The sequence below is a fragment of the Alexandromys fortis genome, unplaced genomic scaffold (genome assembly GCF_014885135.2).
Source record: "Alexandromys fortis isolate MF-2015 unplaced genomic scaffold, M_Fortis_MF-2015_v1.1 scaffold_144, whole genome shotgun sequence".
Taxonomy (NCBI): domain Eukaryota; kingdom Metazoa; phylum Chordata; class Mammalia; order Rodentia; family Cricetidae; genus Alexandromys; species Alexandromys fortis.
In genome coordinates this window covers 3,654,580-3,675,428 of record NW_026068021.1, presented here as the reverse complement: position 1 = coordinate 3,675,428, position 20,849 = coordinate 3,654,580, and the positions used below count along the sequence as shown (strand labels likewise).

At 51.5% G+C, this 20,849-nt stretch overlaps 1 protein-coding gene across 1 annotated transcript in view; it reads right to left on the bottom strand.

Annotated features, from left to right (window-relative positions):
* The window catches only part of Adap1 (ArfGAP with dual PH domains 1), a 50,952-nt gene extending 31,026 nt beyond the window's left edge, over positions 1–19,926 (bottom strand). Inside the window, exons 1-2 of the mRNA XM_050163243.1 lie at positions 19,556–19,926; positions 2,055–2,185 (exon numbers count right to left, since the gene is read on the bottom strand). Coding sequence (XP_050019200.1) covers positions 2,055–2,185; positions 19,556–19,637 — 213 coding nt within the window. The 5' untranslated portion in view covers positions 19,638–19,926. The remainder of the gene's footprint in view (positions 1–2,054; positions 2,186–19,555) is intronic.
* Positions 19,927–20,849: the final 923 nt, after the last annotated feature.

The window sequence follows — 20,849 nt, the reverse complement described above, 5'->3', positions numbered from 1 at the left end:
AAAAAAAAAAAAAAAAAAAAAAAAACAAACCACAGAGAAACCCTGTCTCGAAAAACCAAAAAAAAAAAAAAAGAGTAAAATTTCAGTTATGTTTATTTTCTTTTATTCCACTTTTTTTTAAAGTCATGGTCTCCTGGTTGTAGCCCGGGCAGGCCTGAAGCTTACTATATAAATCAGAGTGGCCTTGAACTCAGAGCTGCCTATCCAGGTGCTGGGATTAATGCTGTGCACAATGTCCAATCACATCTACGTATGTATGCATGTATGTATGTAGGTAGGTAGGTAGGTATTTATTCATTTATTTACTCTGTGTGTGTGTGTGTGCCCATGTGCCACAGCACATATGTGGAAGTCAGAGGCCAACTTATGTCAAGGGACTGAACTCAGGGCATCAGATTTGACAGCAAGTGCCTTTATTTACTTGCCAAATCACTGGACTGGCCACAGAAAACAATTCACTTCTTTTTTTTTTCTTTGGTTTTTCAAGACAGGGTTTCTCTGTGGTTTTGGAGCCTGTCCTGGCACTAGCTCTTGTAGACCAGGCTGGTCTCGAACCCACAGAGATCCGCCTGCCTCTGCCTCCCGAGTGCTGGGATTGAAAACAATTCTTTACAAAGATCTGATACAAAAATCTCGAGGAAAGCAGGTGACATCTGAAATCCCGTCATTGGGGGAGTCAGAGACAGGAGGATCAGGAATCCAAAGTCATCCTTGGATACATAGCAAGAACCAGGCTAGCCTGAGCTACATGGAACCCTGGCTCTGAAAACCAAACCAAGCAGCTATAGAACACTGACAACAGTATACAAGCCTTGAGATGGGAAAGGCTGCAGAGAGTACAGGAAAAGGAGTGGCCCGTGTTCCAAGTCCAGATTCCTTCAAGGGTCTGGGAGCTGCCCTCTGCCCTAGGCTGATTGCTCTTTCCCAGTTAGTCAGGCATGGCCAGAGACAACGGTATCTCACCCTCGTGTCTCTGCCAGGATTGCCCCATGGAATCACTAAACCAAAGCCAGCCTGCCCTTAATACAAAGTCTGAGATTCTATGATTGGCTGCTTCCTCTAGGATGGTGAAAAGAAGACTTAGAAGATTGCCAAGTCTAACTGCCTAGACTCCCCCAGTGAGGGGCTGGGGTGTGGCTCAGTGGTAGAGCACCTGCCTAGAATCCCCCAGTGAGGGGCTGGGGTGGGGCTCAGTGGTAGAGCACCTGCCTAGAATCCCCCAGTGAGGGGCTGGGGTGTGGCTTAGTAGCAGCACCCATCACCCCTCACTGGGAATGTGCTTCCCCAGCCTGTCAGTGTTTCCTCACACCCCACATGGGTGTCCTATGCTGTACCCATGCTCAACCTAGCAGTATCATGCCATCTTCCCTATGTTCTGGGCCTGTGTTCACACCCGTCTCCCACCCCTGCCTTTTTAGAGGGCAGCAAAGTCTCTGCCTTGCTCAGTTCCTCCTGCCTGGCACACAGTAAGTGCCCCTATGCTTTGGTGAGATGAATGGACAGATGTATGTATGCATGCATATATGTATGGATGTTTGTATATGTATGTATGCAAGTATTTATGTAAAGATGAGGATGGATGGATGGATGGATGGATGGATGCACAGACGCATGATTGCATGGATAGATACATAGGTGGTGAGTGGATGGGTGGTAGATGAATATATAGGTGGATGGATGGATAGGTGGGTTGGTGGATAAGCAGATGGATAGGTGGATACATGGATAAATGGATATATGAGTAAGTGGATGAATGGATGAGTGGCTGGGTGGATGGATGGATGAATGGGTGGGTGGATGGATGGTTGGTTGTGGGTGGACAGGTGGACAAATGCTTGGATTTTTTTTTTTACCATATGGCTCCCCAGAAAGATCAGCAATGAAACTGTCAAGTTTCAGCTAACCCAAGTCCCCTTGGAGCAAAAGAACCCCTGAAAGGTTAGACCCACCAAGGTTCCCAGTATCTAGAGATGAAGGAACTAGGGTTACCCCATATATGGCCATAAGGTTTTTGTGCCTCTCACTCAATCCAGCATCCCTCTACGGACCCATACCTCAACTTGGGTCTCATCCCAGGCATCCAGACGGACTGACTTCACCTTGCTGACCTGGGGGATGTTCCGGTGGATCCCAGAGCAGCTCAGACAGATGAACACACCCAGGGTGTAGGACGCCCAGTCAGGATCTAGAAGGGAAGGGCAGAGGTCAGGGAAGCTCAGCCAGGACTCCAGGGCATGCAGGGAAAGCTCAGTCTGAGACCAAAATGGGTAGACACAGAGTCCAGTAGAGGCCATGGCAGGGGGTGGCGGGGATGGAACTGAGGACCTTGTGCACACTAGGCAGGGGCTCTACCACTGAGCCACACCCCAGCCCCTCACTGGGGGATTCTAGGCAGGTGCTCTACTACTGAGCCACACCCCAGCCCCTCACTGGGGATTCTAGGCAGGGGCTCTACCACTGAGCCACGCCCACAACCCTCTTTACTTTTTATTTTGAGACAAAGTCTCACTAAGTTGCTGAGGCTGGGTATCCCTGGAAGACCCTGGACCTCTGACACTCCTACTTCAGCCTCTCAAGTTGCTGAGGTTACAGATCTACCCAGTCCTGGTCCAGCTAAGAAGCTCTAAAAAAATTTAAATTATATTCATTTTTTTTATTTAAAAAATCTTATGTGTATGGGTGTTTTGTCTGTGTGTATGTGTACCACAGGTGCTTGGTACCCAAGGCGGCCAGAAAAGGGTATCAGATGCTAGAACCAGAGTTACAGATGGTTGTGAGCTACCATGTGAGTCCTGGGAATTGGACATGGGTTCTCTGAAAGAGCAACCAGTCTCCTTGATGGCTGAGCCATCTCTCGGCACCTCACTAATTGATCTGCATATACATACATAAATGCAAGTGAGTGTGTGTGTGCCATGCTGTGGAGCTCGGAGGACAACTTGTGGGAGTCAATTCTCCCTTCACACAGTGTTGGTCCCCAAGGAAAGAAACACAAATCATCAGGCTTGGCAACAAGCAACACCACCCACTGAGCTACCTTGCCAAGTCAAAGTGATATGGACGGTGCACACCTTTAATCCCAGCACTTGGGAAGCGCAGAGGCAGGCGGATCTCTGTGAGTTCAAGGCCTGCCTGGTCTACAAGAGCTAGTTCAGGACAGCAAGGGCTGTTACACAGAGAAACTCCATCTCAAAAAACCAAAAACACCAAAAGAAAGATTTGATACGGCCAAGAATTGACAAGGATGCAGAACACCTGGAATGTTCATGTGCTGTGGGCAGGAATATGAATTTGTTTGTTGTCTTGGAATCAGTGTGGCATTTTCTTTCTTCTTCTCCTCTTCCTTCATCTTCTTCTCTTCCTCCTCCTTCTTTCTCTTCCTCCTGTTCTTTTTTTTTTTTCTGAAACCAGGTCTCATATAACTTAAGCAGGCCTCAAATTTGCTATGTAGTTGAGGCTCGTCTTGAACTCCCGATTCTCCCAAGTAACAGGGATCACCAGCATGCACTGCTAGGTCGACCACCAACTTCTACTCGCCAGCAGCGACAAAGACACGCCCATGAAGAGATGCTCATATTTGTGGCAGCTATGTTTTCAGTTATTGGTATATTTCATTTTCACATGCGTGATGTTTGTACGTGAGTGCTGTGCTTACCTGTGGAGGCAAGAGGCCCACACCAGGCGTCTTCCTTGGTGAATCTCCACCTTGTCTTTTGAGACAGGGTGTCTTTCTGCACCTGGAGCCGGCCATTTCAGCTAGACTGCCCAGCCACTGAGTTCCGGGCTATGCCTGTCTCTGTCTCTGCATCCTGATGGAATATGGCTCTACAGCTGATCCATTGCCGAGACCCTGGCTAAGGGCTGGACCACTACCCTGAGTGGACTAAGAGCAGCAAAAGTGGGCAGCTCACGGCTGGAGGGTGGAGTCCTGTCTCAATGGTGCCCCAGGCTTTTACACGGGTGTTGGGGGTTCAAACTCAGGTCCTCACACTTACATAACGGTTGTAGCTAATTTTGATTTTCAACCTGACTTTGATACCAGCAAAGCCCACTTTGGTGTGTGTATCTGTCTGTGTGGACATTTTTTTAGGATCTCGGGGGCTCTGATCCAGGTGAGAGATTATTAATTCCTCGATACACACATTACTAGGAGGTGGTAAAAGCAGGACCAGTGTCTGGTTAGAGGAAGCCAGTGACTGAGGGTTTGATCTGGAGGACATCTATCACTCTGGCACCTTCTGCTATCCACTTCTTTCCTGTTTCCTGCTCATGGTGATGTGAGCTCTTCTGCTACTCCACCTTCCCAGCATGACAGACTGACATTTCTGGACCTGGGGCCGAGAGACCTAAGATGTGTCTCTTGGGTATTTGGTCACACGAAGAAGCCTGACTACCACAGTATCCAATGATACATAAACAGAGTGCTATACCATAAAGCACAGGGGCTTCTACTAGGAATTCAAAGCTTGTTTAACATTTGAACGTCACACAGGGTAGCCAGGTGGTGGTGGCACACGACTTTAATCCCAGTACTAGGGAGACAGAGGCAGGTGGATTTCTCTGAGTTTTAAAGAAGCCTGGTTGGTCTACAAAGCAAGTTCCAAGTCAGCCAGGACCATATAGTGAGACCCTGCCTTAAAACAAACACAAACTTTTTATAATACTATAAAAACATGAAAGACATTGGGATAAATATGACGAGATGAGAAAGGAACTAGGAAATATTGTGCCTAGAAATTAATTATCTGTATCATGGAAAGAAGCCATTTCTGGGTTGGAAGAGGCAAGATGTTCAACAGAAACTCTTGGAAAATTAATCTATGGGTTTACTGTAATCTCCACAATATTTCCAATGGGAATCATTACGAAGTAAAATTTCAGATGAGTCTAGAATTCATATGTGAGCTCAAAGGGCAGAGATCTGAGGCTGGGGCATGGCTCAGGGGTAAAAGTACTTGTAGTGAGAGTGAGGACCTGAGTGTGGATCCCCAACACACACACACACACACACACACACACACACACACAAAAGCCATTTTCATGTGAGCATCTGTGACCCCTGTGCTTTAAGGGAGATGGGACACAGAGTCAGGAGGAGACCCCTGGATGCATATGGCCCAGGTGCCTGATGTACACTGCAGATAAACAGCAAAGAGACCTGCCGCAAGCAAGGTCAAAGATGAAGAGGGACACCAGAGGTTGTCCCCTGACCCCCACAAGTGTACTGTGGCATGTGCATAAATGCACCCCCACCCTTATGCAAACACACTGTACACACAAATAAATAAACAAATGGTATCAAACCATCAAAACAGCCCAGAAAAGAGACCAAGAAGAAACTGTACACACGCATGCAAATAGACACACACACACACACAGAGACAGAGACAGAGACAGAGACAGAGACAGACAGAGAGAAAGAGCATACCTTTAATCTCAGCACTTCAGCACTCAGGCAAAAGCCAATGGATCTCTGTGAGTTTCAGGCCAGCCAGGGCTACATAGAGAGGCTATGTCAATCAATCACTCAATCAACCAATGCAATATATACATATGTGATATTATATAAAATTTTATTTTATGTGCATTGGTGTTTTGCTCACATGTATGTCAATGTGAGAGTGTCATACAGTTGTGAGCTATATGGGCATTGAACGCAGGTCTTCTGGAAGAGCAGCCAGTGATCTTAACTGCAGAGCCATTTCTCCAGCCCAAATAAGTCTATTTTAAAGATACATTACTACAGGGTCTAGACTGGGAAGTGTGGTCCTCACCCTTCATTAAGGTAACTTCTCTTTGCAACAGATGGAGACCACTAGAATAAACCACAACCAATCAAGATGCAGAGTTGTGGAGCCCAGCCCCATTGGACAGACTCTCTACCTAAGGCTCAGGGGACATCGAGGAAGAGGGGATGGGAAGATTGTAAGAGCTAGAGGATCAGGGAGGTTGCTATCAGACTATGTTTCCTGATGACATCAGAAGCTGCTCCCATAAGATCATTAACATGACTGTCCAAGCATAAGCGGAACAAGGATTGAACAAGGATGACCTCAATGGGCACGCCAAAGCGGACGAGGAAAAGCCCGTGAGGCTTATGCCCTTACACTACACAGTTAACTAAGAAAGTAGGGAGTCAGAGAGAGAGGTGGTCCTCTCCAATTGGCTGTCCTGTCCAGTGCCAAACAGTCAGCCCTGAAAACATCCATACAAGTAACATATAAACTCCACAGGTTATACTTAAGAATATATGTGTAACAGATTCAACGCAATGCCCATCAAAATCCCAGCAAAATTCTTCACAGACCTCTCGAAAGAACGGTACTCAACTTCATATGGAAAAGCAAAAAAAAAAAAAAAACCAGGATAGCCAAAATAATCCTGTACAATAAAAGAACTTCTGGAGGCATCACAATCCCTGACTTCAAACTCTCCTGCAGAGCTACAGTACTGAAAACAGCCTGGCATCGGAATAAGAACAGGCAGGAGGACCAATGGAACCAAATAGAAGACCCAGATATCAATCCACACATCTTCAAACACCTGATTTTTGACAAAGAAGCAAAAAATATCAAATGGAAAAAAGAAAGCATATTTTAACAAGTGGTGCTGGCATAACTGGATATCAACATGTAGAAGAATGAAAATAGACCCATATCTATCAACATGCACAAAACTCAAGTCCAAATGGATCAAAGACCTTAACATAACCACACTGAACCTCACAGAAGAGAAAGTGGGAAGTACACTTGAACGCTTTGGCACAGGAGATTGTTTCCTAAATATAACCCCAGTAGCGCAGACACTGAGAGAAACAATTAATAAATGGGACCTCCTGAAACTGAAAAGCTTCTGTAAAGCAAAGGACACAGTCAACAAGACAAAACAACAGCCTACAGAATGGAAAAAGATCTTCACTAACACCACATCAGACAGAGGTCTGATCTACAAAATATACAAAGAACTCAAGAAATTGGACACCAAAAGATCACATAATCCAATGAAAAAAAATGGAGTACAGACCTAAACAGAGAACTCTCAACCGAGGAATCTAAAATGGCTGAAAGACACTTAAGGAAATGTTCAACATCCTTAGCCATAGAGAAATGCAAATCAAAACAACTGAGTTCCATCCTACACCTGAAAAAATGGCCAAGATCAAAAACACTGATAACAGCTTATGCTGGAGAGGTTGTGGGGAAAAGGGAACACTTCTGCATTGCTGGTGGGAATGCGAGATGGTACAACCCCTTGGGACGTCAGTGTGGTGATTTCTCAGAAAATTAGGAAACAACCTTCCTCAAGACCCAGTAATACTACTTTTGGGTATATAACCAAAGGATGCTCAATCGTGCCACAGGGACATGTGCTCAACTATGTTCATAGCAGCATTGTTTGTCATAGCCAGAACCTGGAAACAACCTAAATGCCCCTCGACTGAAGAATGGATAAGGAAAATGTGGTACATTTACACAATGGAGTACCACACAGCAGAAAAAGACAGCGACATCTTGAATTTTGCAGGAAAACATTATTTTGAGTGAGGTAACCCAGATCCAGAAGACAATTATCATATGTACTCACTCATAGGTGGTTTTTAAACATAAAACAAAGAAAGCCAACCTACAAACGACAATCCCAGAGAACTGAGACAACAATGCGGACACTAAGAGAGACTCACATAGATCTAATCTACATGGGAAGTAGAAAGTATAAAAAGATAAGATCTCCTGAGTAAATTGGGAGCATGGGGACCTTGGGGGAGGGTTGACGTGGGGAGAGGAGAGGCAGGGAGGGGAGCAGAGAAAAATGCAGAGCTCAATAAAAATTTAAAAAAAGAACTTGAAAAATTATATATGTATATATAAATACATATATGCATGCGATAGCAATTAATGGAAAAGAGTCTATGTATTTAAAAAGAGTGGGGAGGGGTCTGTGGGAGGGCTTGAAGGGAGGAAAGGGAGGGGAAAGGTCACATTAAATGACAGTCTCAAAATAAATAAGAGATACGCTACTAACGGCAGACTTGGTGGAAGAGGGACACAAGTTATCTTGATGAAATGAAAACTATCAGCTAGCTCGCTGAAAGTGCCTGTCAAGAGAGGGAAAGGTTAAAGGGCAGCCACACCCAGAGGAGGCTGAGCTGCTCAAAGTGTGGTTGGAGCTCAGTGACACAGCAAAGAACCGAGGACGAAAATAGGCAAAGCAGCAGGCGCTTTTCCAAAGGGATTCTGCGGGTGGCAGGGAGACCCTTCAGTCGTGGGGCTGCAAAGGGGCCGGAGCATGCCTCTGTATTTTGGTTTCTGTGTATGTGCATGGGTGTGTGGATGAGTGCTTATGCGTGTGCGTCTGCATGTCCGTGTGTGTGTGCGTGTGTGTGTGTGTGCGTGTGTGTGTGTGTGTGTGTGTGTGTATAGACAACCTGAGGGGGTCATCCCTCAGGCGTCATCCACCTTGGTTTTAGCTTTTGAGCTAAGGTCTCACTATTTGGGTCTGTCTCAAATTCATGGCGTGCCTCTGCCTCCCAAGTGCTGGCACTAAAGGCATGTGCCACCATACCTGGATTCCATCTTGATTTTTTTTTTATTTTAAGACAGAGTCTCTCACTTGACCTGTAGTGGGCTAGACAGGCTGACCAGCCAGAGAGGCTCAGGGACTCCTCCTGTCTCCACCTCCCCAGTGATGGAATTACAAGCACATACCACCCCTCCTGGCTTTTTTAATATGGGTTCTGGGGATGGAAATCATGTCCTCACGTTTGCACAGCATGGGCTGTACTGAGTCATCACCCCAGCCCCGGAGGACATCTAAGATCATAAAAACGATCGGCAGCTGATAGCCATTTCCTCCAGCTGGCCATGATGGAGTCACCGCAGTGAGTTACGTCTTGGACAAGGGTCCCCCATGGGGGCAGCAGGAATGTACGGCCTCCCCCACTCCTCACCACCAGCCCAGGGCAGCCAGCTTGTCCAGGTGCTGGCCCTGGGGTCGAGCCTTAGGTTGGGCTTTCATGGCAGAAGTGCTGGTATGACAGTAGGCCATGTGCAGGGTGCCTGCGGACCCAGGATGCTCCAATAGAGCAGCCTCTAGTCTTCTGGGTCAGCCGGCACCTTCCTGCCCAGCCTGCCCCTGGTCCCACGGCCCCTCCCCCACCACTTATGATGGGTGCTCACTGGAGCCCAACACTGAACCAACCGCGAAGCCTCGCTCCATCTCCCTGTGACCTCCGTGCATGCCCATGGATGCATGTGTTTGTGAGCACGTGTGTATTGTGCACGCCCGTGTACATGTTTGTGCACGTGTGTGTAGGGACCAGAAGTTGAAGCCAGAAGTCTCCCTCCATCACTCCACCTTGTTGAGACAGGGTCTCGCACGGAATATGGAGCGCGCCAATCCAGCTGGCTGGCCAGCAGGTTTCAGACCGACACGTAGTACTTCACATGGGGTCCCGCTTGCACGCCAAGCTCTTGACCAACTGAGCTAGCTCCCAGCCCAGCCCCACCATAACCTTCAAAGGTGAGATCCTGTCATTGCTTCAGATTATGGAATAAAGCAAATATAACTCCTGCAGGGTCAGACACCTGCCTAGGGTCACGCTGTGGTAGGTCTGGGACTCGAGTACTGGCAAATTTCTTCCAGGACTCAACACTGTCCTTGATCACCTCCCTGGAACCTGTAGCTGGTCCCTATTGGGACTCGGGGGTAGGGGGAGAACAAAGATCCTGGGGTAGAGACAATTTTCTAGGTGAGCCCTTTGACCTGGTTACCTGGGGAGATTTCCTCACCTCCCTCACAGGGGTCTGTAAAGGCCACCAGCACCTGGTCAAGAGCAGATCTCTTGTTTCAGTTCTGACGGGAGAGTGGGTGACCCCCAAGCCCCTGAATTCTTGTCACCTTACAGAGTCTAATCAGGAACTCCTTAGGTGTCCTAAACCCCAAGCTTGGAAATGCAAGGGCCCATAACTGGCCTCAGGCCAAGCCCAGCGGGGACTCCAGGCTAGTGGTGTTCACTCCCTGCCTTTCCCTCAGGCAAGCCCTAGGCCTCAGGCCCACAGGGCTGAGCCCAGTACCAGAACACCAGATCCCGGAGGTGGAACTACCCTGCCCTGAACCCCTGGCTCCTGGGGTCTGGTGAGAAGTGGGGAAAAGAAGGAAGACTGAGGAGGTGTTTTTGACCTATGCTACGTCTAAATAGTCACCAGTGTCATGTTGGGCCAGGACTCAAGAGCCATGCTCGTGAACAGATGGGTCCCTGCTGGAAAACTTGAGCCCAGACAGAGGCCCCAATCCTGGAAAACTACTTATATTTACACCAAGGAAAGGTCATAGGAGGGTGGCTGTGGTGTGGCCGGGAACCAGCAGTGGGAGGCAAGCATGAACAGGAAGCCGGGAGGCCTTCATGGAGGAAGAGCCTAAGCTCTTGTGATGAAGATGGGGGCACTAGCTAAGAGGTGGCTGGGCTGGGAGTGCGGTGGGAACAGCACGGGCAGGGCCTGGCAGAGGACAGAACTTGGCCAGGCCCAGGGCAGCAGGTGTGGCCTCCTGCCTCGCCCCAACCTGAAATCCCCTCAACACTGACCTTGTACTCTAGGATTCCGCCCAAGGGAAACCTTGTAGGCAAAGAAGTTGGCCCAGGGCCAGCCAGGTCAGTCAGGTGGGCTCCTGACTCCAGCAGACAGTTGGTGGGCCCTAAGTTCTGTGCCAGCCACCTTTGCCTTGTAAACTGCCGCGAGAGGCAGAAGCCACTCCAGGCGGGAAGTCCCTGGCTCTGCCCAAGCCCTTCAATCCACCACAGGGTCTTGCCCCAGCCTTGGAAGCTTCCCAATGGAGGCTCTAGTTGAGATGGGGGTCTCGCAATGTAACCCAAGCTGGATTTGAACTCAGGATGCTCTTACCTCCCTAATGGTGATGAAATTTCAGGTGTGAGCCATACCTGGCTTTGAGGCTGCTCTCTCTCTCTCTCTCTCTCTCTCTCTCTCTCTCTCTCTCTCTCTCTCTGTTTCTCTCTCTCTCTCTCTTCCCCTGAGACAGGGTCTCTCACTAAGCCTGCAGCTAGGCTGGCAACCGACAAACACCAGCATTCCTCCTGTTTCTGAATTCCCAGCCCCATCAAGTATAGGAAGCCACATTTGTCTCTGTACACAGTGTTGGGATTTGAACCCAGGTCCTTGTATAGCAAGCACTCTTACCCATCCAGCTATTGCCCCAGGCTGAGGCTATGTTTTCAAACTTCTTGACTATCATGGGTCACCTTGGGCAGCACATCCCTGGAAAACCACCAGAACAGAAGTGGACTCCAGCCAGATAGCACCTAACCCACCTGTGACCTCAACGGCAACAAGGGGTGTCTCCTGGACAGCTGAGTGTGTATACCAAGTCAACTCTCAATTAACCATGTCCCAACCACTTGTGTTTCAGTGCCTCAGTTACTCTCTGCTACCTCCATGCCCACCAGAACAAAAGGCTCAGCAGAATTTTGGCCACTGAAGGCCCCCATGGGCTGTCACTGGAGATCCTGGATGGGTGCCACAGCCCTCTAGGGTGGGCCTGTGAGTAGGGGAAAGGTCAGATTAAAACCTGTGCACAGACCAAAACTGGCTCGGTTCCTGGGGAAAGCTGAGCAGAGCGCCCTCGGGCCCTCCAGGTGGTCCCTACATGGGTCCTGGCTCTGTCCGGATGCACTATTCCCACGGGGCTAGCAACACCTGCGTACTGAGTCTCACGGCTTCTGTCTGGAGCATGTCTTAGTCACCCAGGATCCCAGAATTCTCTGCCGAACGGTTTGGAAACTGTTCTAGGACCCGAGTCATCCTGGGACAAGCCACAAAAGTATCCTGTGTAAAGAGTGGCCAGGGATGCTGAACCATGAGCAAGAGGTCACTGGTGGGCAGCTAAGTACTCAGCACCTACCAGCACCCCGGTTTCTTGGTGCTCACTCCAGCTGGGGCCACCACTCTGCCTGTCCAAGCCCATCAACCTCCCCACTCCGCTCTCCTCCTCCTCCAGGCTCCCTAAGGCCACACACCCTCCATCTGCCCTTCCTCCCTTGGTCCCTTCAAGGTGACTCAGACCCTCAGTGCTTCCGGGAGCAGCTCCCAAGCACCCGAGCAGGTCGGGCGTGTTCTGGTGCAGAGCCAGGTGGGACAGGTGTGTCCCCCCTTGGCCAAGGCCTAGGCAGGGGGAGGAGTGGAGCAGTGGACCCTATCAGTGGAATGTGGTTCTGGCAGAGTCCTGAGGCTCAGCTGTAAAGAACTTTGCTCTTCCGGAGGTTGGTGCGTAGCTGAGATCCTGGTCAGATATCCACTCTGCTACCCGGGCCCGAGGCAGGTAGGCAGCTAGCTCCAAACTAGAAGGTAGAAACCTCTTAAGAGAGATAGAATCCAAGGTTCTCTGGGGGTGGGACATACGCATAGCTGCCCCCAGCAATCCACCTGCATGGATTTTTCTGGGCTACCATTAGCTGTTTTGTTTGTTTTATTTTGTCTTGGTTTTTTCCTACCCCACTGGAATGGGAGCATCAAGAGAGAGATGGCTGCTTCTAGACACTGCAGATTCCCACAACAAGGCTGTGCTTCTTATATTTGGTGCTCAGTCAGATTCGGGGCCCTGGATAATGGAGGGGCTCAGGCTCTCCTCTCAGCAAGGCCTCTACCCACTGGAGGGGAGCAGCTCCTGTCCCATTCAGATGAGGAGACGGTGCCTGCCTCCCCACACCTCACAGCCCCCTGACACTCTGCTGTGGACATCCTCCTCTGTGCCCACTACCACAGGTGCTCAGGCTCCCTGCTGTGCATCTCAGCTGGTCTCATGGATGCTAAAAACCTATTTTAAGAACTCGCTAGCAGTGATGACTGGGTTTTACACGCCACTGTGTTTTCATGTAGTCGGTTAATTTTATCACACGTGGATTGCTGGGAGGGGTTTTAAAAAGGAGAAAGAAATATTTACACGCCGATGATGCCCCAGTTCTGCCCCTCCTCAGAGGTACACCCAACCCCACCTACGTACCCTAACATCCTCCCCGAGTCCTGAGTGGATGATCTGCCCTCCAACACCATCCGGCTCAGTCACTCCCAAATGAGCTATTGATTTTGGGGGGATTATCTATCTATCTATCTATCTATCTATCTATCTATCTGTTGATTGATTCATTTGTTGTTGTTATTTGAGACAGGCTTTCACTATGTAGCCCTGGCTGTCCTGGAACTCACTTTATAGACCAGGCTGGCCTCGAACTCACAGAGATCTGCCTGCCTCTGCCTCCCAAGGGCTGGGGTTAAAGGCCCAAGTCACTACGGCCAGCTGATTGTATCTTTAAGACAAGGTCTCACTTTGTAACTCACAGCGGCATCAGACTCATGACAATCCTCCTGCCTCACACACCGAGTGTGGGGGTACAGACATATGCCACCCGACCTGAGTTCTTGAATGCATCCTGTCTTCAACATCAGCTGGTGACCCTGTTACACAGTTAAAAGCTGGGACAGGTCTTCAGGTTTGGCTCTGTGGCTCCCACTGCCCCAGGTAAAGCCAAGCCTTGCTGTGGTTGTTAGAGCACCCTCCCTCCCACATACACTAGACTTCTGGCTTCTACAGCCCAAAGAGTCATGAATACAGAACTCACAACTAATCCTAGCCCTCTTTTTACTTATTTGGAGACAGTCTCACTAATTTATTTAGGCTGGCCATGAACTTGCTCCGTAGCCTCACTGCTTAGGATTGAATCTGCAATCCTCCTGCCTCAGTTTCTCAAGTACCTAGGATTCTCGGCCTCTGCCACCAACTCCACACCACATACCAGGGACTCTAGGTCAGTTTGTGCCCCACCCACCTCTCTTGTAGGCTGTGCACACCCTGTGAACATGACTTGCTGATCCCAAATTCAAGTCCATTGGAGTCCTCTGTAACCATGGCAATACTTGAGCCAGTACCTTCTGGGAGCATCTCTATGATCCTCCCTATAGGTGGGGTGCTCCCAGAACCACAAATTAGAGCCATATGGGGGATGGCTTCAAAGACCATCTTTAAGAGTGGGCATCATAGTGCCATCCCAGCCTCAGAAGACTAAAGCAGAAGCATGCAAACTCCAGGCCAGGCAGGGCTACACAGTGAGACCTTGTCTCAAAAACACCAAAACAAGCCTAAGGCCATAGCGCAGTTGGTAGAGGGCTTGACTAGCGTGCATGAGGTCCTAGGTTCCCTCCCCAGCACTGCAGAAGACAGGAGAAGGTGCATGCCTGCAATCTGAGCACTCGGGAGTAAGGTGGAGGCAAGAGGACAAAAAGTTCAAGATCATCCTTAGCTACATAATGACTTCCAAGCCAGCCTGAGCCACGTGAAACCTTGTCCATAAATAAATAAATGCAAGGCTAGTCAGAGGGCTCAGCGGTAATGGCGCCTGCTGACAAACTTGATCCGAATTTGATCCCTGTGACCCACATGGCAGACAAGAGAACCAACTCTTGCAAGTTGTTCTCTGACCTCCACAAGTGAGCATGGGGTGTGCGCGCGCGCACACACACACACACACTAAATAAGAGTAGTAACACAGTTAGTCATTAAAACTAAACTAGTCGGGAGGTGGTGGTGCACGCCTTTAATCCCAACACTTGGGAGGCAGAGGCAGGCGGATCCCTGTGAGTTCGAGGCCACCCTGGTCTACAGACCGAGTTCCAGGACAGCCAGAGCTGTTAGGCAGAGAAACACGGTCTAGAAAAACTAAAACAAAAATGAAACAAAAACCTAGATGATCCAGCATCTCTGCACTGGTGTTCCGGAGCCTTCACCCAACCCAACTCCCAACTTGCGCTTCTTTTCTTGTTCCTCTACCTCTTCAAACCAAACCAGGCCCCTCCACCAGCTATCCCAGTGCCGGCGTTCCTCCCTAACTTCTTATGGGCACTGTTGGGTAAGATCAATGTGTTGGCTCCCCCTCCTCCCTGCCAACTATGTGGCAGTGACGGTCCGCCACCAGCAAGCTTCTGCTGCCAGCTCCACCCACAGCACCCTGTGCCCACTTGCTTCTGTGTTAAGTCCCTGCCTACCTCAGTCTCCCCACCCTGGGTACCGCGCATGTGCACAGAGCTGGGGAGAAACTGATCAAAGGCTCCACCACACAAAGCCTCAGCTCCTCCTCTCTGTGAGCACACGCCTCCCACACCCTTAGCCACACTCCTCACGCCTTCCAGCCATGCTGTACCGGAGCCACTCTCTGCCACCCTCAGACGACCTTCCTGCCTGGTGCCAAGTAAGAGCGTAGAAAATGACCCTAAATCTAAAGCTGCCTAAGAGTCAGGCGCCTGGGTCTAAGGTTTTGTCACCCACATTCAAGACTCATGTGGGCCCGGTCACAGGGCCTGCATACAGAGAGAAGCCTGCAGGTCTTGGGGCTAGCCCAGCAACCTAGGAGTTCATTCTGGGCTATCCTCAGCCCATAGGCACAATCAGGTATACTTCAGGGATGGAATGGAGGGCAGAGGAACACTGTTTAGAAGGAAGGGAGGCTGGTCCGAGCTGGGGCAGAGAGACAGACTTCCAGTCCTCAACCCTGAGTGTGGACTGGCTCCCAGCACTGTCCTAGAGTGGGCAGGCCTGACAAGCGCACACAGGACACAGCGGTTCTTTAGCAACCAGCGTTCCCATAGGCAGGTGAATAGGTAAGCACAATACGGATTGCACGTGTGGGACAGCATCCTGCTCTAAAGAAGGTGTTCTAACACCTGCTTCAACATGGATAGACCTCGCAACCACACTACCAAGTGAAGCAAACCGGACCCCGACCAGACAAATGCGGTGTGGGTCTGTTCAGAGAAGGCCCCTGGCAGGTCAGAGTCCTTGAGAAACCAGGAAATGGGGGATCTCAGGAGCGGGGACTTGGAGGGACAGTCAGGACATACTGTGTAAAAGAGCTCCCGTTTGGGAAGAGGAGAAAGTCTCGAGAATGGATGGTAGTGGCAGCTGCACAGAACTGCGAATGTGCTTACTGCCTCCAAACTGCATGTTAAAAAATAGTGAGAATGGGGCTGGAGAGATGGCTCAGCAGTTGAGAGCAATGGCTGCTCTTACAGACGACCCGGGTTCAATTCCCAGCACCCACATGGTAGCTCACAACTGTCTGTAATTCCAGTTCCAGGGGAGACGAGAACCATGGCAAAACACCAATGACCATAAAATAAAAACAAATTAAAAAAATATAATGGTGTGTGTACATAGATATATATATACATATAAAAATTTAGACACACACACACCAAGTAGGCCTGGTGCCACATGCCTATAATCCCAGCTACTTGGGGAAATGAGCCAGGAGGATTGAGAATTCAAGGCAAGCAAATTTGTGGCCAGGCCAAGTAACTCAATGGACTGACTGAAAACAAAATGTTTAATAAAGAAAGGGTTATGGATGTAGTTTTGTGATACAGTCCTAGCCTAGAGTGCCCTGGTGAATGGCTGGGCTAGATCACCTGCCTAGAATCCCCCAGTGAGAGGCTGGGGTGTGGCTCAGTGGTAGAGCACCTGCCTAGAATCCCCCAGTGAGGGGCTGGGGTGTGGCTCAATGGTAGAGCCTCTGCCTAGAATCCCCCAGTGAGGGACTGGGATGTGACTCAGTGGTAGAGCACCTTCCTAGAATCCCCTAGTGAGGGGCTGGGGTGTGGCTCAGTGGTAGAGCCCCTGCCTAGAATCCCCCAGTGAGGGGCTGGGGTGTGGTTCAGTGGTAGAGCACCTGCCTAGAATTCCCCAATAAGGAAATAGGGTGTGTCTCAGTGGTTAAGCACCTGCCTAGTATACCCAGGGCCCTGGGTTTCATCCGCAGTACTATGGAGGAAGAAAAGAAAAGAAAAAAACAAAACCTGCTGGGACACTGCTCTACACAAGGTCCACCAGACCCACTTCTCAGCCCTGGCCAATCCCATCCCACACACATACACACACAGGGACCCTCTCGTAACCTGAGCCATATTCTGAAGCCTTTTGTACTGAGGGCTGGACCAGAAGCAGTTTCTCAATGCCTACAAAGAATCCAAGTGTAATGAAAACCCATGCTTTGGGTCCACCCCTTGCTTCAGGACTGGCCCTAGGGTCATTCTCACCTAGCCCCTGACCTACCTAGTTAAAAGGAAGCACTTTCTTCCTCATCCCTCCAGAGCTGCCAGTCAGGACCAGCATCAAAGCAAGAAAGAGTGGTTCTCAAACCTTCCAGGCCATCCAATGGCCAGACACTCTAGGGAGAGCCTTCATGGAGAGCTTGGGAACACACCAAGCATCCTCCCTCTCCCACAGCCGAGTCTTGCCGAAAGAAGGGCCATGCCTTGCCAACAACCCACTAGCTGGGCTGAAAAAGTATCTGAGGTGGATGGTGGGTAGACCCCAGGTTCAAGACCAGACTGGAGTGAGGTTCAGTGGGGGCCGCAGAGATCCTCACCCTCCACCTGTCTCGCTCCCAGACCTCTTACAGCCAGGTGAGAACTTCTCAGGGTTCCCCCAGACACCCCAGACCTGGTGGTCAGAAGTGACCTGGGCCTGCCATAATGTTCTGCTGTCCACGGAAAACGTCATTACTCCTCAGGGGCTCTTGGTCTCACTGGTGTGGTCAAGAAGAGCAGCCACTAGCCAGTGGCCATGACAACATGTATCCCTCCTCCACAAGGCCACCACAGGACAGGAGACTCCAGAACCCCACAGCATTGAAAAAACGCAGGAAAACTAACGCCCCCATCTCTCCCCACTGGGCATCAGAGGCCTGGATGCGTGTGAGCAGGCCACAGGGTTCATGGCGCAGGCATTGGTTCAGCCAGGGTCTAGATAAAAATGGGGGACTTGCAAACAAACACAGCGTGGAGAGACGCAGATTGGACATCAGGAAACCTGGTCAGCCCTGTGGACACCTAAGACAGTTCACATGATGGAGGCCTCAGTTTCCCTGGTTGCAAAATGGAAACAATCCTCATACCTGGTCGGCCTCACAGGTAGGGAGGGATTGTGGGGGAGCAAACGGCTGTTATAGGCCAGGTCTGAAAACGGGTGACTTGGCCTATCGCCAGCAAGGGCCGTGCCCTCAGAGGGCAGCAGCTGCAGCAGCCAGAGGCCTGAGACTAAGGGGCCGCCAGGACACTACACAGGTAAATGGTATAGGGTAGTTCTCACTAAGGGTCCAGGAAGCCCCTTCTTCCTCCTGTCTGGCTAAGAGTGTCTAGAAAGTAGCCACGTGTTCTGAGAAGCTGTTCCCGGGCTGGGTAGCCAAAAAATATGGGGAGAGGCCAGTTCCCCTCTCCTGGGCTTCACCACCCCCTAGGTGGGTTTGGAGCAACCCATTAGCCTTCCTTACCAGGAACTTCAGCATTGTCAGCTTTTCTGAACAAGCTGAAAAGCAGGCCTGAGAGAGGGAAGTGGGGAGGCTCCCCTGAGCTAGGCCAGCTGGCAAGAGCACCACGTAACACCAGGGAGCCACCACCCCACTGCACCACCGGCGGGGCCCTGTGGTGCCTCGGGGGACCAGGAAAGGGCTACTTCATCTTGCCCAGCTTCCCGGTAAAGCTTGGTTAATGTCTCCTCTTAGAGACACTCGAGCCTCTGGGGTGGCCTGCACTACTATTGACTAGGAGATTCTCAGGCTGGGGCTAACACTCCTCAGTCCAGAGGCGGGGGGGTGGGGATGGGGGAGGTGGGGTGGGGATGGGGGAGGTGGGGAGAAGGTCCTATTTACAGGTTGTGCCTTTAGCATGCATCTCGGGGAGCCAGAGTAATGTCTAAAAGGATACCCGCTATATATGTTCTGAGGGGCTCAGGCTAGGGTCCTCTATATCCCTGAAATGTCTTGCAGGTCTTTCCCCACCTGCACACCCATAGAGGATCAACTCCAGGAAACTGCCAGGTAGTGGGAGAACTCGGCCCTGTTTTCATAGCCAATCCTGAGCCCCGGTGCTCTGGCGGATACAAGTCCCTCCAAGCCAGGGCCACTAAGGGACAAAGTCTGGGAGAGGCCAGGTAGATGTGTCTGTGGCTCCCACCCGTCCCCCACTGTCCTGGTCCCAAGAAGCAAGGTATAAAGAGCCATAGGCACATGGCCAGCCTGTCCTCACAGGGGCCACCCAAGGCTCAGCTTCCTTCCTCAGCCTTGAGCGTGGCCCCTGGAAGGGATGCCATGACGTCACCTCCAGGTAGCTGGGAACCAGGTGGACCCCACACTCCCCGGCAGACACCCAGGGTTCACTGGCCGCTTTCCCTGCAAGCTAGCCGCCCCCAATGATTTCCTCTTTTTTTTCTCCCTGAGACGCCGAGGTTTCGCAAGGCTGGGGAGGGGAGGCGGCCGCGGGTGACAGCGTGACACGCAGCCCGGCGGGGGAGGGGAGGCGGTGGTACCGGTCGCGCGGAGCCCACGCGGTGCCCTCCGGATACTCCGCCCCGTCACCGCCAGTCCCGGACGCCGGCAGGTGCACCCGGGCCGCACCCCGACCCAGCCAGGACCCAGCGCATGCCTCGTCCGCGTTCCCCGCGCCCCACGCAGTCCCGTCCACCCGGCCGCACCCGGTGCCTCCGCCCGACCCGCACCTACCCGGGGCTCCGCAGTCAGCGCAGCGCACGTTCCCCGGCCGCGTCAGCAGCTCCAGCAGCGCCCGGCGCCGCTCCCCGGCCATGGCTACGCGGCCACCGCGCCGTCCCGAGCGCGCCCGCCCGACTAGGGCCCCGCGCCGCGCGCCCGCCGCTCGCCCTGCGCCATCGCCGCCGCTCAGCCCGCGCGCCGGCCCCGATCGTGTCGCCGCGCGGGGCCGCCCTGAGCGGAGCTGCGCGCGCGGGGACCGGGGCGCAACGCACGGCGCGCTCGGGACGGCACGGCCCGCGGGCGGCCCCCAGCGGCGCGGTCAGGGAGTGGCCTCTTCGGGAGAGCCCGGCCTCTCCCGGTCCACCTGGGGCGGGGTCGCAGGGCACCCGCGCGGCGGAAGAATGGATCACCCCACACGCAAGCCTGTTGGGTTGGAGCTGAGGACGTGGGCAGCTCAGACCAGCAGCCCTGCCTGAGAATGGCAAACTCCAGTGCCCCAAGGATCCGAGGGCTCCACCCTCACACGTGTCCAACCAAGTCCCAAACCCTCATCCCCAGGAGATAGGACAGGAGCTGGCCACACCTCTCCTTATCTCCAGCAGGCTCCTTCTAGAGCTGTGTGTCTGTTCCTTTGCTCGCCCTAGCATTTCTTTTCAAATCCCATTTTCTCCCTCGATTATAAACGCAATAGCCAGTTGCCACGCCCCGGTGAAAAATAAAAGCCTATGCCCCCAAAGACCCTGAGAATCTGAGGATCCCATTTCACCTCCAGCCGCCTTTAGACACCCCACCCTCAGTCCCTACTACTGTTGGTATACCTCAGCCAGGGTGTTGGTTGCACTATGATTTGGCTCTGAGTGTCCCCCGCCCCTACAGGGACCCTGTGTTAAAGGGCTCAGTCCCCAGGGTGGCGCTATAACGTAGTGCTGGAACCTTTAAGGGTTGAGGCCTTCCTGGGAGGTGGTAGAGCATGCCTTGGCCACATTCGAGGTCAGGTCCACAGAGGACAGCCTAGGCTACACATAGAAATCCTGTCTCGAAAAACAAAACAAAACCAACAAACCAACAAAAGAGGTGAGGCCTACTGGGAGGAAGTTAGGTCACTGGGACCCCAGCCTCTTTCTCTTTCTTCCTAGGGATTGAGGGTGAGCAGTTTTGTGTGCCATCACGTGTTTCTGTCATGATGCTCTATTGCACGTTGTCTTTCTGAGTGTCTAACTTGATGTCATGGGCCCTCTGCTGAGGCTGTGTTGTATTTTTTGCTGGTGGCACCTGTCCCTCGTGCCCTGGCTTGTCACCCCTTTGC